Source organism: Babylonia areolata, chromosome 30, assembly GCF_041734735.1.
Source record: "Babylonia areolata isolate BAREFJ2019XMU chromosome 30, ASM4173473v1, whole genome shotgun sequence".
In the NCBI taxonomy this organism is placed as follows: Eukaryota; Metazoa; Mollusca; class Gastropoda; order Neogastropoda; family Buccinidae; genus Babylonia; species Babylonia areolata.
In genome coordinates, this window is record NC_134905.1 from 8,421,874 (window position 1) to 8,439,768 (window position 17,895).

At 40.8% G+C, this 17,895-nt stretch overlaps 1 protein-coding gene across 5 annotated transcripts in view; it reads left to right on the forward strand.

The window, feature by feature from the left end:
* The window catches only part of LOC143275679 (cubilin-like), a 62,691-nt gene that overhangs the window by 39,092 nt on the left and 5,704 nt on the right, over nucleotides 1-17,895 (forward strand). For 4 of the 5 annotated variants that reach the window (XM_076579968.1, XM_076579970.1, XM_076579971.1 and 1 more), the window contains exons 13-22: nucleotides 1,029-1,185; nucleotides 2,211-2,392; nucleotides 3,492-3,648; nucleotides 4,686-4,855; nucleotides 6,257-6,413; nucleotides 10,974-11,143; nucleotides 13,367-13,523; nucleotides 15,193-15,255; nucleotides 16,749-17,237; nucleotides 17,496-17,798. In XM_076579968.1, the coding sequence (XP_076436083.1) occupies nucleotides 1,029-1,185; nucleotides 2,211-2,392; nucleotides 3,492-3,648; nucleotides 4,686-4,855; nucleotides 6,257-6,413; nucleotides 10,974-11,143; nucleotides 13,367-13,523; nucleotides 15,193-15,255; nucleotides 16,749-17,237; nucleotides 17,496-17,798 (2,005 nt within the window). The remainder of the gene's footprint in view (nucleotides 1-1,028; nucleotides 1,186-2,210; nucleotides 2,393-3,491; nucleotides 3,649-4,685; nucleotides 4,856-6,256; nucleotides 6,414-10,973; nucleotides 11,144-13,366; nucleotides 13,524-15,192; nucleotides 15,256-16,748; nucleotides 17,238-17,495; nucleotides 17,799-17,895) is intronic. The other variant, XM_076579972.1, reaches the window with a different exon arrangement.

A 17,895-nucleotide genomic window follows, 5' to 3' on the forward strand; every position in this document is an offset into this window, starting at 1 on the left:
TCCTGCTCATAGTTGCCCTAATTCATTGTTGCTCCACCTCTTTACCAAGTTATTTCTGCTGCAGATCTTTGTTGCCTCAGTTCTCCTGATGTTCACCTCGTCCCTGCTTCAGATCAGTTATGCTTCAGATCGTAGTTGCTACAGATCATCGTTGCCACATTTTATTCTTGCTCCAGCTCATAGCTGCCAAATGGTCATGTTCCAGCTGCTTGTTGCTGTTCTTAATCTTACCCTGGCTAATTCTTGCTCCAGCTAAGTCATGTCCAGTTCATTATTATTTTGGCTCATGGCTGTCCACCAAATTGTTGCCCCAGATCTTTTTTTCTCTGAGTTTTGTTTCAACTCGTTTTCCCATCTTGTTCTTGTCGCAGTTCATTGTTGCCACAACTTATTCTTCCAGCTCATATTTGTTCCAGCTCACTGTTTCTTTTGGGAGCACATGCCCATGTGTCTGTGTAGCTGTGTGTCCCACATCAATAGGTATCATCACAAAGAAAAAACTGGGCTGGAGTAATATTCAGCACTTTCTTGAATATTCTACACCTGTGCACTTATTTTACTCATTGAAGTCGACGTTTTAATGTGTAGCGCAGTAACGTTAAAAATATCCCGGGTCCTTATGAAATTTTCAGTTACTTGAAATAGCAATCCCTTGGTTAAAAACTGAATGACCATAGTGCTTCAATGACGTTCAAAGTTAATTGATATATATTTTGCACACACGTTGAAATACTTTGATTCCGGAAAGACCAACCAAATGATTTTTGATATAACGATCTTGAAGGAAGTTAAGCCATCGTTGGGGTTGTTTACCTTTCATCTACTGTAAAAAGCTTCTTCATCATCTTCTGCTTCTTCTCCTTGTTGAATACCTGTGTATTCATTCAGTACGCATAGGTAATAAGCATGGGCAGCATGTATAAATGGACAATGTATGCATTTGTCTGTATGAATCTCACTCTCTCTCTCTCTCTCTAACTCTGTGTGTGTGTGCGTGTGTGTGTGTGTGTGTGTGTGTGTGTGTGCAGATTCGGGATGGAAATGAAACGTCCCCTGTCATTGGTCATTATATCTACGATGGCTCACTTCCTGGTCCAGCAAACACTTCCAGTAGCCAGATGTGGATCAGATTTTACTCAAATGGATCTGTTACGAGACGTGGTTTCAGGGCAACATTTATTTCAGGTTAATAATTTCTCATTATACTACTTATTTTTCTCTATCTATTCATCCACACTTGACCTGTACTCCGCCCCCACCCCTCCCTCTCTCTCCTTGATGTTGTTACTTTAAACGGATGTTGTGAAGGTGATGAAGAAGGTGAATTAACTTTTGTTTTACCACATGGATGTAGTGTTTCTGATTATGTTTTGATATCTAGTGATTTAGAGCAGAATTCTTTGGTTGGTTGTTGTTGGGTTTTTTTGGGGGGTGGGGGGGGTGGGGGGGGGTTCATCTTTCTGACAATTTGCATCATGACACTTTCCTGTTGAGTTGAAATGGAGAGGAATATGAAAATGTTCAAAAACCTGGAATCTGCCATAAAAAAAAATAAGAAAGAATTCTGTGGTCTGTCGACAAATGTACAGGTTTACTAGAATGAACTGAATAGTACTGAATTTCAAGAATGTTTGCATGATGCGTATCAATTGTTAAATATTGATGTTAACTGTGGTTTGGACATGTTTGTTCATACTTTGTATGCAGCAACTGCATGCATGGTCTGAACTGTAAGAAATGGTCCTTAGAAAAGTAATGACTGGTTTGACAAAAAAATGTGGTCAAAAGAAAAACGAAGTAAGAAGACTATTAAAAAATATTTCAGAGGGGTAAAACGAAAGAAGATAAACAACAAAAAAGAGAAGTGTATGTTAGAGAAATGAAAACACATGCAGTATTAAGGAAAAGAAAAGAAATGGCATTCAATGAAATGGGGATCAAACAGTCAAAAGAATCTGTGAATGACTCGAAATTCTTTTGGTCGACTGTATAGACAGTCAATAGAAAAATCGCCTATAACGAAATTTCATTGTAGGAGTGGAATGATAATTTTTTTCCATGCATTTTATGATGGTCAGACAGTTCCTATTGCTGAAACTTAGTTATGTTAATGACGATAATGATGGTGAAAATATCGAACCCATATTCAACGATCCGATTTCTAGGGAAGAAATCATTACAGGTATCAAGAAATTGAAGTGTGGGAAAAGTGATGATTTCAGAATGTGGATGGAACACAACAGCCCTTGCTGGTACAGTCCAGTCTTACAACTTCCCTGACAACTACCCAAACAACCAGGACTGTGTTTACACCATCACGGCACCTGTTGGCTACCACATCACCCTGACTTTCACCGACTTCATTCTGGAAACATGCTGTGACTATGTGGAGGTGGTCAACTTTTCTTTATACACTATTATCATTTTATCTTTATGTTTGTTTCGTGTTCAACAGATCTTGATCCTGCTCATAGTTGCCCTAATTCATTGTTGCTCCACCTCTTTACCAAGTTATTTCTGCTGCAGATCTTTGTTGCCTCAGTTCTCAGATGTTCACCTCGTCCCTGCTTCAGATCAGTTATGCTTCAGATCGTAGTTGCTACAGATCATCGTTGCCACATTTTATTCTTGCTCCAGCTCATAGCTGCCAAATGGTCATGTTCCAGCTGCTTGTTGCTGTTCTTAATCTTACCCTGGCTAATTCTTGCTCCAGCTAAGTCATGTCCAGTTCATTATTATTTTGGCTCATGACTGTCCACCAAATTGTTGCTCCAGATCTTTTTTGCTCTGAGTTTTGCTTCAACTCGTTTTCCCATCTTGTTCTTGTCGCAGTTCATTGTTGCCACAACTTATTCTTCCAGCTCATATTTGTTCCAGCTCACTGTTTCTTTTGGGAGCACATGCCCATGTGTCTGTGTAGCTGTGTGTCCCACATCAATAGGTATCATCACAAAGAAAAAACTGGGCTGGAGTAATATTCAGCACTTTCTTGAATATTCTACACCTGTGCACTTATTTTACTCATTGAAGTCGACGTTTTAATGTGTAGCGCAGTAACGTTAAAAATATCCCGGGTCCTTATGAAATTTTCAGTTACTTGAAATAGCAATCCCTTGGTTAAAAACTGAATGACCATAGTGCTTCAATGACGTTCAAAGTTAATTGATATATATTTTGCACACACGTTGAAATACTTTGATTCCGGAAAGACCAACCAAATGATTTTTGACCTGATCATAACGATCTTGAAGGAAGTTAAGCCATCGTTGGGGTTGTTTACCTTTCATCTACTGTAAAAAGCTTCTTCATCATCTTCTGCTTCTTCTCCTTGTTGAATACCTGTGTATTCATTCAGTACGTATAGGTAATAAGCATGGGCAGCATGTATAAATGGACAATGTATGCATTTGTCTGTATGAATCTCACTCTCTCTCTCTCTCTCTCTAACTCTGTGTGTGTGTGCGTGCGTGTGTGTGTGTGTGTGTGTGCAGATTCGGGATGGAAATGAAACGTCCCCTGTCATTGGTCATTATATCTACGATGGCTCACTTCCTGGTCCAGCAAACACTTTCAGTAGCCAGATGTGGATCAGATTTTACTCAGATGGATCTGTTACGAGACGTGGTTTCAGGGCAACATTTATTTCAGGTTAATAATTTCTCATTATACTACTTATTTTTCTCTATCTATTCATCCACACTTGACCTGTACTCCGCCCCCACCCCTCCCTCTCTCTCCTTGATGTTGTTACTTTAAACGGATGTTGTGAAGGTGATGAAGGTGAATTAACTTTTGTTTTACCACATGGATGTAGTGTTTCTGATTATGTTTTGATATCTAGTGATTTAGAGCAGAATTCTTTGGTTGGTTGTTGTTGGGTTTTTTTTTTTTTTTGGGGGGGGGGGGTCATCTTTCTGACAATTTGCATCATGACACTTTCCTGTTGAGTTGAAATGGAGAGGAATATGAAAATGTTCAAAAACCTGGAATCTGCCATAAAAAAAAATAAGAAAGAATTCTGTGGTCTGTCGACAAATGTACAGGTTTACTAGAATGAACTGAATAGTACTGAATTTCAAGAATGTTTGCATGATGCGTATCAATTGTTAAATATTGATGTTAACTGTGGTTTGGACATGTTTGTTCATACTTTGTATGCAGCAACTGCATGCATGGTCCGAACTGTAAGAAATGGTCCTTAGAAAAGTAATGACTGGTTTGACAAAAAAATGTGGTCAAAAGAAAAACGAAGTAAGAAGACTATTAAAAAAATATTTCAGAGGGGTAAAACGAAAGAAGATAAACAACAAAAAAGAGAAGTGTATGTTAGAGAAATGAAAACACATGCAGTATTAAGGAAAAGAAAAGAAATGGCATTCAATGAAATGGGGATCAAACAGTCAAAAGAATCTGTGAATGACTCGAAATTCTTTTGGTCGACTGTATAGACAGTCAATAGAAAAAAAATCGCCTATAACGAAATTTCATTGTAGGAGTGGAATGATAATTTTTTTCCATGCATTTTATGATGGTCAGACAGTTCCTATTGCTGAAACTTAGTTATGTTAATGACGATAATGATGGTGAAAATATCGAACCCATATTCAACGATCTGATTTCTAGGGAAGAAATCATTACAGGTATCAAGAAATTGAAGTGTGGGAAAAGTGATGATTTGATTTCAGAATGTGGATGGAACACAACAGCCCTTGCTGGTACAGTCCAGTCTTACAACTTCCCTGACAACTACCCAAACAACCAGGACTGTATTTACACCATCACGGCACCTGTTGGCTACCACATCACCCTGACTTTCACCGACTTCATTCTGGAAACATGCTGTGACTATGTGGAGGTGGTCAACTTTTCTTTATACACTATTATCATTTTATCTTTATGTTTGTTTCGTGTTCAACAGATCTTGATCCTGCTCATAGTTGCCCTAATTCATTGTTGCTCCACCTCTTTACCAAGTTATTTCTGCTGCAGATCTTTGTTGCCTCAGTTCTCAGATGTTCACCTCATTCCTGCTTCAGATCAGTTATGCTTCAGATTGTAGTTGCTACAGATCATCATTGCCACATTTTATTCTTGCTCCAGCTCATAGCTGCCACATTGTCTTGTCCCAGCTGTTTGTTTCTGTTCTTAATCTTACCCTGGCTAATTCTTGCTCCAGATAAGTCATGCCCAGTTCGTTATCATTCCAGCTCATTACTATCCACCTAATTGTTGCTCCAAGTCTTTTTTTTTCAAACTTAGTTTTGCTTCTTCTCTAGCTCATTGTCCCGGTTCATTGTTGCCACAAATCATTCTTCCAGCTCATATTTGTTCCAGTTAGCTGTTTCTTCTGTGTGTTATCTTATCAGTGTGACCCGTTCCTACATTTCTCCACATCTTGTGTTCCCATGCCCATGTGTTGTAACTATTTGTTGTATATCAATGAGTATTATAAGAAAAAACTGGGCTGGAGCAAAATTGAATTGTTTCTACACCGGTAGCCATATATTCATCATTAAAGTCAACTTATTTGTGTGCACCACAATAACTTTAAATTATTCCGGTTTGGTATGAAATTTCTCATTCCTTAAAATTGTGATCTCTTGGATAAAACTGTGTTATTATTATACTTCGGGGATAATGACCCTAATGCTTTAGTGACCTTCAGTGATGATTATTTTTGCACACTCGTGGAAATACTTTGGTTCCTCAAAGACCGACCAAAGCGATGAATGTCTCTAGAAGTAAAGACATTGATACCTCAACAACCAGTCTGACTGATTATTGTCGCACATGGAGGCAAACACTAAAACCTTGATGACAACCCTGATGATCAAATCTATATACATGAGGTAAAGATGTTAACTAGAGTGAATATCACACACATGAAGTAATAAATCTGATGCACTTAAGGACCATCCCTAATGAATAACAATCACTCGAGGTAAAGATTCCAATGCATTTAAGAATCAGCCAAAATTGTTCTGTAAGGCACAAACAATTTTTGACCTGATCGTAACGATCTTGAAGGGAGTTAAGACATCTTTGGGGTTGTTTACCTTTCATCTACTGTAAAAAGCTTCTTCTTCATCATCTTCTGTTTCTTCTTGAACACCTGTGTATTCATTCAGTACGTCAGTACATATAGGTAATTAGCACAGGCAGCATGTATAAATGGACAATGTATGCATTTGTCTGTATGAATCTCAATCTCTCTCTCTCTCTCTGTGTGTGTGTGTGTGTGTGTGTGTGTGTGCAGATTCGGGATGGAAATGAAACATCCCCTGTCATTGGTCGTTATATCTACAACGGCTCACTTCCTGGTCCAGCAGACACTTCCAGTAGCCAGATGTGGATAAGATTTTACTCAGATGGATCTGTTACAAGACGTGGTTTCAGAGCAACATTTATTTCAGGTTAATAATTTCTCGTTATACTACTTATTTTTTCTATATCTATTCATCCACACTTGACCTGTACTCTGCCTCCCACGACCCCCGGCCCCCACGGGCCCCCACCCTCTCTCTCCGCCTTGATGATGTTACTTTAAACGGATGTTGTGAAGGTGATGAAGAAGGTGAATTAACTTTTGTTTTACCACATGGATGTAGTGTTTCTGATTATGTTTTGATATCTAGTGATTTAGAGCAGAATTGTTTGGTTGGGGTTTTTTTGTTGTTGTTTTTTTTTTTTTTTTTTGCATCTTTCTCACAATTTGCATTCATGGCACTTTCCTTTTGAGTTGAAATGGAGAGGAATATGAAAATGTTCAAAAACCTGAAATCTGCCATGAAAAAGAAGAAAGAATTCTGTGGTCTGTCGACAAATGTACAGGTTTACTAGAATGAACTGAATAGTACTGAATTTCAAGAATGTTTGCATGATGCATATCAGTTGTTAAAAACTGACGTTAACGGTAGTTTGGACATGTTTGTTCATACTTTGTATGCAGCAACTGCATGCATGGTCCGAACTGTAAGAAATGGTCCTTAGAAAAGTAATGACTGGTTTGACAAAAAAATGTGATCAAAAGAAAAACGAAGTAAGAAGACTATTAAAAAATATTTCAGAGGGGTAAAACAAAAGAAGGTAAACAACAAAAAAGAGAAGTGTATGTTAGAGAAATGAAAACACAAGTAGTATTAAGGAAAAGAAAAGAAATGGCATTCAATGAAATGGGGATCAAACAGTAAAAAATAAATCTGTGAATGACTCGAAATTCTTTTGGTCGACTGTATAGACAGTCAATAGAAAAAAAATCGCCTGTAACGAAATTTCATTGCAGGAGTGGTACAATAATTTTTTCAGTGCATTTTATGATGGTGAGACAGTTCTTATTGCTGAAACTTACAGTTAATGACGATATTGATGGTGAAAATATCGAACCCATATTCAACTATCCTATATCTAAGGAAGAAATCATTCCAGTTATCAAGAAATTGAAGTGTGGTATAAGTGCTGGTCCAGTTAAGATTACTGGGGAGATGTTAAAACATGCCAATTCAAATGTTACAGATTTTCTGACTGTATTATTCAACAGCGTTTTTCAAAGTGGGACTTTTCCTTTGTTTTCTGCAGACAGACACACACACACACACACACACACACACACTCATACATATATAGAGATATATGAATAGATAATCATGTTACATTTTGATAGAAAGTGATAAGAAACTCTAGGGAGAGCTGGACAGTACATGGTCTTCAGAGAAGAAACCCCCCTCAGTCAAGTGTTTCGGTGCTTAACTCCATACACTCTAAGGGGTCCGGGCTGCACCTAGGTCATGACTCCTGGATGCCCTTGTATTGCCACTTTTTTTTTTTCTCCTGGACTTCAGCAGGTTCGAACCCGCGCCTCCAGGATGGTCGTCACTTCAGGACTGAGTCAACTTTTCTGACAGACGTTTTAACCACTGAGCCATCGTACGCCTGGTTTGAGTTGGGAAATTTGATCCTTATGAAGTTTACTTTACCTCCTCGACCAGATCCAGCTGGAACTCTTTTCTGCTGCTTCTGCCGTTGCCTTGAGAGCCCTTGTCCTTTCCTGCCAGAAATCGACAGCTGTTTCATGAGGCTATAGGCAGATGTGCTCATAAACCCTCTTGCACCGATCTCTATGGTGAGGACTTTGGCTTGGAAGCCAGATTCTCTCAGGCTACTGACTAGACTAGCTTACTTCTCGGTCTTGCAGATGTGGGCTTCCTCCATTTTTCTATCGTATGGCACAATGAGCTTAGTCAGAACCGCTTGTTTCGTTGCCTTGGAGTGGAGTACTATGTCAGGTCTCATGCCGCTCTTGCTGGTGATTACTGGGTGTTTCTTCCCCTCTGGTAGGTCAGCTGTACATTCCCAATTTTCTGCACCATTAAGCAGCCCACATTTCCATGCTTTGGATGTAACAGCTGTTCCTGGCCAGACTTTATTGCCTTCTGAAGAGAGGAACTCTATTGGAACTTCTGGTGGTGTGGGTGGTCCTTGGACAGTGCTCATCACTTGTGCAGTTTCTTTTAGCACTTGGTTGTGCCTCCATGTGTACCGTCCTTGGTTCATGAGCTGATGACATGTTCCACTGTTTGTTTGCCATGGCAAAGTGGACACGCAGGGTCATCTGCTTTCCCAAATATCACCAAGTTTGTATTCGACTTAGGATGAAGCTGATCCTCAGAGGGGCCATGTTCCACATGTCGCTCCAGCTGAGGCTCCTTTGAAGTGCATTTTCCCATGTTGTCCACTGCCCCTGCTGGCCTTGCTGGACTGCCTTCTGGACTCTTTTATCATCCTTTTCCTTCTTGATCTCCAGTATGATTATGTCTCTTTTTGCTTTCCCCTTTGCCTTGGACCACCATTCCATCTTTGTCGATCCCAGGCCCTGTCTGTTGGTTTGGGTGTGTCCTATTATTTCCTTGTCTTGAGACTTTCTTTCACTACACTGACTGCCTCCCTGACTTTCCATTTTCTGCCAGTCTTCAGTTTGGGTTGGTTGGATCTCACAATACTGTCACCCGAGTCTTTGAGCATGCTGAGAAGTCTTGCCTTCCCTACCTTGTATTCTTTGACAAGGGATTTCATAGGTAGCCTCAGCTTTGCTTGGCAACAGTAGAGTGCCATGTCAGTGAGACCAGGTGGGACAACAAGCCATTTGCGTGTGTACTTGTTGATCCTTGCCTCAATCGACTTGACTGTGCTACAGCTGATATCATATATCAGGAGAGGCCACAGGAGCTTTGGTATCAGCATAGACTGTAGGCACCATACTTTGTGTTTGCCAGGAAGGCCACACTGATCTGTGATATGCAGGCCTTCTTCTGCTGTCTGCTTGGTTTCCTTTCCTCGTTTTTTGTCTTTCAGGGACTCATCATACCATCTTCCAAGGCTCTTGACTGGTTCATCTGACACTGTTGGAATGGCTTGGCTGGCTACAGTGAATGTGACTGTTTCAACTACCTTTCCTTTACATAGTTGAGGCTCTGTGATTTCTTTGGTTTGAAGTTTATCCCCACTGAGGCAACTAGCTCATCCAACCGCTTCAGTATTGAAAGGACTGTTGTGTCACCCATGGAGGCTTTCAAAGGAGGTATCTGGTATCCGTTGCTGAGGTCAGCTCGATCTGTGCCCTTAATTGAGGCCTTCAAGATCACTTTCATAGCCAGCACGAACATGATTGGAGAAATTGCACAGCCCATTGCTGTGCCCACTTCCAGATTGATCCAGTCTGTCGTGAATTCCTTGGTGTTGAACTGCACTGAGAAGCCATGGAAGTACTTTTTCAGCATTTCCCTGTTGTCTGTTGGTACATGGTGCATCTCAAGAGCCAGTTGGATCATCTCATGAGGAACTGACCCGTACGCATTTGCCAGATACAGTCATACCACGTCTTTGTCCTTTTTCTCTGCCTTTGCTCTTTGGATCGCATCCCAAATCATGGTAACATGTTCTACACAACCAGGAAGTCCTTGGATGCCACCTTTCTGGACTGACACATACAGGTACTCATTTTCTGTGAGGTATTTTGTCAGTCTTGCAGCCATAACAGAGAAGAAGATTTTCCCTTCGACATTCAGGAGCGATATTGGTCTGAACTGGCTGATGGTACTTGATTTCCACTCTTTCAGGATGTACACGCCATCAGCCATCATCCATCATCCACTGGTCGCTGATCTTCAGGTTCCTCCATGCTGATCTTATCACTCTGTGGAGCCACTCAAGGACGTAAGGACTTTTCTTGTACAGCAGGTACGGTATTCCGTTTGGCCCTGGTTTTCTTGACCACTTTCTTTACTTCCTCAAGAGTTGGTGGTTTATCGCTGAACTTCTCTGGTTTCTGAGATGAACCAAACCCTTGAGATCTAGTAGTTTCTTGCTTTGCAGATTGGAATATGTTTTCCTGAGATGCTGTTGAAGTGTTTCTTTGCCCACTGTGAGTGTCCCTGATTTAAGCTGCTGGAACAGTTTCTTGGTGAACTGAAAGGGGTCTCGGAAGAAGCAGTCTTCTGTCTTCTCCTTTTTGCTCCTTTTCTTCCTTGCTGATTCTGCTTTACTGGAGGCACTGTGCTTTGCTTTCAGGTCCTTCTAAAGTTTCTGAAGGGCCTACTTCTCAAATTCTGAAGCAGTCTTCATCATTTTCTTGTGCTTTCTTTTTGCATTTCAGATGTTGTCTATTTCTCGTTGTCGCCAGGATTTTTGAGGAGGTGTTCTTGTCTTTGGTTCTTTCACTCCATAGATTTTCTGATAGATTGCGTACACGATATCTCTGTAAATGGCTAACTTGTGTTCCAAGGTGCTCTTTCATATATATATATATATATATATATATGTGTGTGTGTGTGTGTGTGTGTGTACATTTGGACTGTCCGATTAATACCATGACAGATTGTCAAGGTTATTTTTGAACAACCCTAATCTGACTACCTGATCGACTGAGTTTTGTTTTCAAAATATCCGTGACTGAATGATAAATTGAGATTTGATTTCAGAATGTGGATGGAACACAACAGCCCTTGCTGGTACAGTCCAGTCTTACAACTTCCCTGACAACTACCCAAACAACCAGGACTGTGTTTACACCATCACGGCACCTGTTGGCTACCACATCACCCTGACTTTCACCGACTTCATTCTGGAAACATGCTGTGACTATGTGGAGGTGGTCAACTTTTCTTTATACACTATTATCATTTTTGACTCACTTGTGTAAACAAAGTGAGTCTATGTTTTAACCCGGTGTTCAGTTGTCTGTGTGTGTGTGTGTGTGTGTGTCCATGGTAAACTTTAACATTGACATTTTCTCTGCAAATACTTTGTCAGTTGACACCAAATTAGGCATAAAAATAGGAAAAATTCAGTTCTTTCCAGTCATCTGTGTTTAAAACAATATTGCACCTTTGGGATGGGCACCAAAAAAAAGAGAAAAAAAAGAAGCTAATTATATGCAAACTGCATTTACTGTTATATTTATATTTTTTGTATTCTCTAAACTTGGCACTTTGATCTGATATTCTGACCCAGCAACAAGAGCAGTCATTATTATCATTTTTTGTTCAAACAGGAACTTCTTTTGCTAAGCATGGAAGTTTTATTTATTTTGCAAACGTTTTGGTGCAGATAGTAAAAAAGGGAAATTGCTCTGTAATTAATGCTAGGGGACTTAATAAGCTTTAAACTGATCTTTCTTATCTTAAACATTACATTTTGAAATTATACTCAATACATAAAAAGCTTGGATTTTTTTTCAAGTGTATCACAAGTGAGTCTTGAAGGCCTTGCCTCTCTTGTTATGTTTTTTTGTCTTCAACAGATCTTGATCCTGCTCATAGTTGCCCTAATTCATTGTTGCTCCACCTCTTTACCAAGTTATTTCTGCTGCAGATCTTTGTTGCCTCAGTTCTCAGATGTTCACCTCATCCCTGCTTCAGATTGTAGTTGCTACAGATCATCGTTGCCACATTTTATTCTTGCTCCAGCTCATAGCTGCCACATTGTCTTGTCCCAGCTGTTTGTTTCTGTTCTTAATCTTACCCTGGCTAATTCTTGCTCCAGATAAGTCATGCCCAGTTCGTTATCATTCCAGCTCATTACTATCCACCTAATTGTTGCTCCAAGTCTTTTTTTTCTCCAACAAAGTTTTGCTTCTTCTCCAGCTCATTGTTGTCCCGGTTCATTGTTGCCACAAATCATTCTTCCAGCTCATATTTGTTGTTCCAGCTAGCTGTTTCTTCTGCACGTTACCTTATCAGTGTGACCCCTTCCTAGGTTTCTCGACACCTGTGTGTTCCCATGCCCATTTATCACTGTAACTGTGTATTTGTATTTCTTGTATTTCTTTTTTTTATATTTTTTTTATCACAACAGATTTCTCTATGTGAAATTCGGACTGCTCTACCCAGGGAGAGCACATCGCTACACTACAGCGCCACCCATTTTTAAAATTTTTTTTCCTGTGTGCAGTTTTGTTTTTCCTATCGAAGTGGATTCTTCTACAGAATTTTGCCATGAACAAGTCTTTTGTTGCCGTGGGTTCTTTTACGTGCGCTAAGTGCATGCTGCACACAGGACCTCGGTTTATCGTCTCATCCGAATGACTAGCGTCCAGACCACCACTCAAGGTCCAGTTGAGGGGGAGAAAATATCGGCGGCGGAGCCATGATTCGAACCAGCGCACTGAGACTCTCACACTTCCTTGGCGGACGTATTACCTCTAGGCCATCAGTCCACTGTGTCCCATGTGTCCCATATCAATGAGTATTATCAGAAAGAACTGGGCTGAAGCAATATTGATCTGTTTCTACACTGGCAGCCATATTTATCATTGAAGTCGACTAATTTGTGTGCAGCGCAAAAACTTTAAAAACATTCCAGTTTGGTATGAAATTTCTCATTCCTTGAAATTGCGATCTCTTGGATAAAACTGTATCATTATACTTCGGGGATAATGACTCTAATGCTTCAGTGACCTTCAGTGATAATTATTTTTTTCACAGTCGTGGAAATACTTTAATTTTGCAAGAACCAACCAAAGTGATGAATGTCTCTAGAAGTAAAGACATTGATACCTCAACAACCAGTCGGATTGATTATTGTCGCACATGGAGGCAAACACTAAAACCTTGATGACAACCCTGATGATCAAATCTGCATACATGAGGTAAAGATGTTAACTAGAGTGAATATCTCACACACGAAGTAATAAATCTGATGCACTTAAGGACCATCCCTAATGAGTAAAATCACACGAGGTAAAGATTCTGATGAATTGTTCTGTAAGGCACAAACAATTTTTGACCTGATCGTAACGTTCATAAAACAATGTATATATATATATATATATATATATATATATACATCTGTGTGTGTGTGTGTGTGTGTGCAGATTCGGGATGGAAATGAAACGTCCCCTCTCATTGGTCGTTATATCTACAACGGCTCACTTCCTGGTCCAGCAAGCACTTCTGGTAGAGAGATGTGGATCAGATTTTACTCAGATGGATCTGTTACAATGCGTGGCTTCAGAGCAACATTTATTTCAGGTTAATGATTTGATCACCTTATCGTACTACTTATTTTTCCTGTTTCCGCACTTCATCTATACCTCTCTCTCTCTCTCTCGCTTACAGCCTGGATCACATGGATGGTATTTTGGGAACATTTGCTACACACACACACACACACACACACACACACACACAAAGAATTTATTGTACCTCGAAGTGTTCAAACCAGCTGATAACAATGCTCAGTTTTTTAATCTAAAAATCTTGCTTATCATGCTAAACTGGGATGATCAGTTTGCTGTGTTGTGCCCAACGCAGCACGAAGAAAGCTCCGCCAGGCCCGTCGTGTGCTCAGCCATGAGGACAATGTCCGGCAACAGCTACAGTGTTTATGACAAAGGAAAACCCTCGATACCACCAGCCTTGGTCATACTTGGTCATACAGAAATATCTGGAGGAGTGTTGGGGGGGGGGGGGGTCTATGGGCACCGCTTTGACCAGGAGAGAGGAGATGAGGTACTCTGATGTTGCACCAAGAAACAGGTTTGCATTTCCCAAGGTTCTCAGACCAGTGTAGTCTCAGCTCCCATAGCTGAGGGCGCTTGAGGACCATGCCCGGGGACGTGGAGTACTCTTCATGCCAGGGAGATGAATCAAAGTTCACACTGTCGCGTGGGGACATCGACGCACGTCTTAGAGAAGGTCCGCCAGTCGATCCAAACGGTCCGTTATTGTGGAGACCCAAGACATCACTGTGTCCACCCAGCCTCATTGCACAGCGAGGTGTATAGCACTGCCGTAGTGGCGGAATCTCCAGAGGCACGTCCCACATCGCACCCTCCCTTTCACTTTGTATACATGCGGAGGAGAGGAGGGAGGCGTTACCACCCTGTTTACTGACAGTCGCCTTCCCGATCATCTGTTTTTAGTCGCGACTTCCCCCTCACGATTCGGCTCAAGAGATGCATCACACTGATCAGTCATGGGAATTGAACCCACACACTCGGAGCGTAGGGCAGACTCACGTAGTGAAATCAGTACAGTCTCATGTGTTCGGCCATCGCGAGACAGAAATTGAGGCGCAACGACTGGGTCAAGGCAAAACTCGACCCCAAAAGAGAAAGGAAACTGGAAGTGGTGGTGATCAGGGCAGAGCAAGAAGAAGTAAAGGTACGACTCAAAATTAAAAGAGACGAAAATCAAACGTCACCACTAACACGGAAAAGTAATGAAAGCCGCGGAATAGCAAAAAATCATACAGTCAAGTAAAAAAAGAAAAAAACCCAAACAAACAAACAAGAAAACGACAAATAGCAGGCTTGTGGAGACAACAGTTGTCCAGAGCAATGATTATTCAGTGATGAAGGCATGGAATTGCGCCGATTGGTTGAGCAGCAGACCGGCCTGTTGAAGAGGCTTTAGTTCTGCGTAAGTCGCGCCTACAGAGCAAACCTTCAGGCATAGTTGCACCAGTTTCACATTGTATGGTAAATGTCACCAAAACAGTATAAGATCTGCAGAGTTAGCATGCTGTTGAGAGAGCCTGTGTGTCTAGCAAGGTACAGGTGGGCAGTCATCAGGGTTTCAGTGTTCTTTCCAATGTTCTTTTTAAAGCAAACCTGGTTTTCAGACTGTTTTGGATTTCACCAGCATAATTCGAGAGTGCTGTCAGTGGATGCTGCACAGTATGTTATCTGTTTGACAGCGCCAGGTGGCCCCTCCATGGCGGCTCATGAACGGTCTCTTGTCCAGAAGACAGAGGTCTCAGGTGATTCACTTTCTGGTCTACATTCATTGTGTGTGTGTGTGTGATGTGTGTGTGTGAGAGAGTGTGTGTGTCGCAGGAAAACTTGGAATAAAATACAGTATTTTATTGCAACAAAAATGTATACACTCATTCACTTTTTAACTCTTTAAAAAAAATTCAGAAAAAAGGTTTCAAGATCCACTCAATAATTACTCAGTAGACAACGAAATATATCATTTTTAAGCCCGCATCCTTATTCATCCGGATTTATTTGAATTTGAAACGCCCCCATGTTCTCAGTTGCAGTTGTTGAAATGTAATGTGTGGACATTTATCCCCTCAGTAAATGCATGCATGCAATTTACATTTCTAAAATCAATTCTAACATATAAATATTTGCGATATTCTGCTGTACATACACAAGGACAGTTTGACGATCACTGAAACGCTTTGTCAGCTGTGTGTCCATGGGCATATAGTTTATACGCTATTTGGAAATAAGCATGTTAAACATGAATGCCTGTTTTTGTAACCAAAGCAAGTGTATAATTCACTTTTTGTGTTAAAATCGTAGTTCAGTTATTTTTGTTATTTCGGTGGATCCTGTCATCCACACAGAAAACGGCTGTTGACCACTGCTTTCTTTTATGATGGTTCTTTAGAGTCAAACTGGGAAAATTATATTTGTGTCAAATGGACAGTTCAGTTTTCTCACATGGATAAATTAGTAACGTGGTTTATGAAAAGGCTGGAACTATTGACAGAAATAGAATAAAAACCGAGAATAGGAATATGAAAATAAATATAGGAAAATTACATAAAAAATTAGATATATTGTTAACCATCCCTACTATGAGCATTATATAATTTTCCAAACAAGAGGCAACCAGAGGCAAAATTGATACTCAAGATAAAGAATAAATATGCAATAAGTATTGTCCTTTCTTTGACTCAGTGTGTGAAGAAGCTATCATAAAGATAATAGAGTAGCTCAAGGAGGCATCACTGCGTTCGGACAAAACCATATACGCTACACCACATCTGCCAAGCAGATGCCTGACCAGCAGCGTAACCCAACGCGCTTAGTCAGGCCTAGATAATAGAAAGAAAGAGAGCAAATTGAAAAAGACGGGTATTTGGTGAAGCGTTTCAAAATCAAGTTTAACTGCTCAGCCCAGTAGGTAAAGGTGACAATATTTGAGCATTTGAATTGCACAATGGTATTAAATATTTTGTAGTTTTAGGAGACAGAAAGATGATTATCATGATCACTAGATTTGATGAAACAATAAAAAAGACAAGATAGGCCTACTATTCACTAAAAATCGATAAGAAGAAAAATCGTTGTGTGAAAAGGGAAATGCTATCCAATTAGGAAGCTTTTGTCTACATGTCAAATAGCCAATACGGCATGTGATACCAATGTCCACAAAACTGGAAGTTAGAAATGAACGATAGAAAAAGGATAAATGGCATTTCTCTTCTTTTCTTTATATTTCTATTTGTGTTACCAGAATTGACTGCAGTGATGCCAGCCACAGTAGTTATCACGTCAGTAACACCACAGACGTCAGTACCAACCACCCCAGCCTACACGTCAACCACGTCAGTAACACCACAGACGTCAGTACCAACCACCCCAGCCTACACGTCAACCACGTCAGTAACACCACAGACGTCAGTACCAACCACCCCAGCAAACACGTCAACCGTGTCAGCAACACATGGCACATCAGTTACTCCTGGCTTTTCTGTGGTTGTCACCACATCTGACACACAGCCATTTGATACTAATGGAGGCGCTGAGATGACCATGACCTGTGACCCTGATAAGGCTGTAGACGTCGTTTCCCATATTTGGAGCGTGGCCTGCACGATGGAGAGAGAAAATGTCTGCATTTTCAAACCTCGCCCAGCAGAGGATGATGGCAGGAACGTCATTTGCACGATAACGTCGTCAGATGGTCGGTCGGCCTCTGGTGCACTGCAGATAGAACTGAACTGTGAGTGGACTGCTGCAATGTTTCCAGTTATCTAATGACCTCTCTTTTAAAGCAGAAAATGCAGTACGTTTGACCCAAAGTGTAGAAAATGGGGTATCTCGGGCCCAATATGTGTTAACGGTTCAAAGGTTTACGCTCTTAAAGAACAACCCTAACGTATACATAGTCTAAAACTGTTCGCCTTCATGGTACGTTTTATGTTCTTCATTGTCTCACTCTTTCACGAATGTTGCTCCACGTGTTCATATCTGTGTACAGATCCTCCCCAAGAAGCCCCCTCCATTGACGGCTATTCCAAGGACACAGTGTACCAGCAAGGAGAGAGTCTGACCCTGACCTGTTCTGTCTATGGCGGCAAGCCGTTGGTGACTTCGGTGTCCTTTTCCTGTGGGACCCATCAGGAAAACTCCATGGATATCATTGGCACGACATATGTACAAAGAGTTCTCCCCATCTCGTCACTGACAGCGGAGGATGAAGGGATGGCATGCTTGTGCACGGCGAAATGGAAGTATGCTGACTGGTACAAGCTGAGTGACTCAGCAATCCTCAGAGTAAAACGTGAGATTGACAGATTTTTATGATGGTGATAGTGGTAGTAGTATGTTGTTCTTGTTGTTCTGGTTCTTGTTGTAGCTGTCATCGTCATCGTCATCGT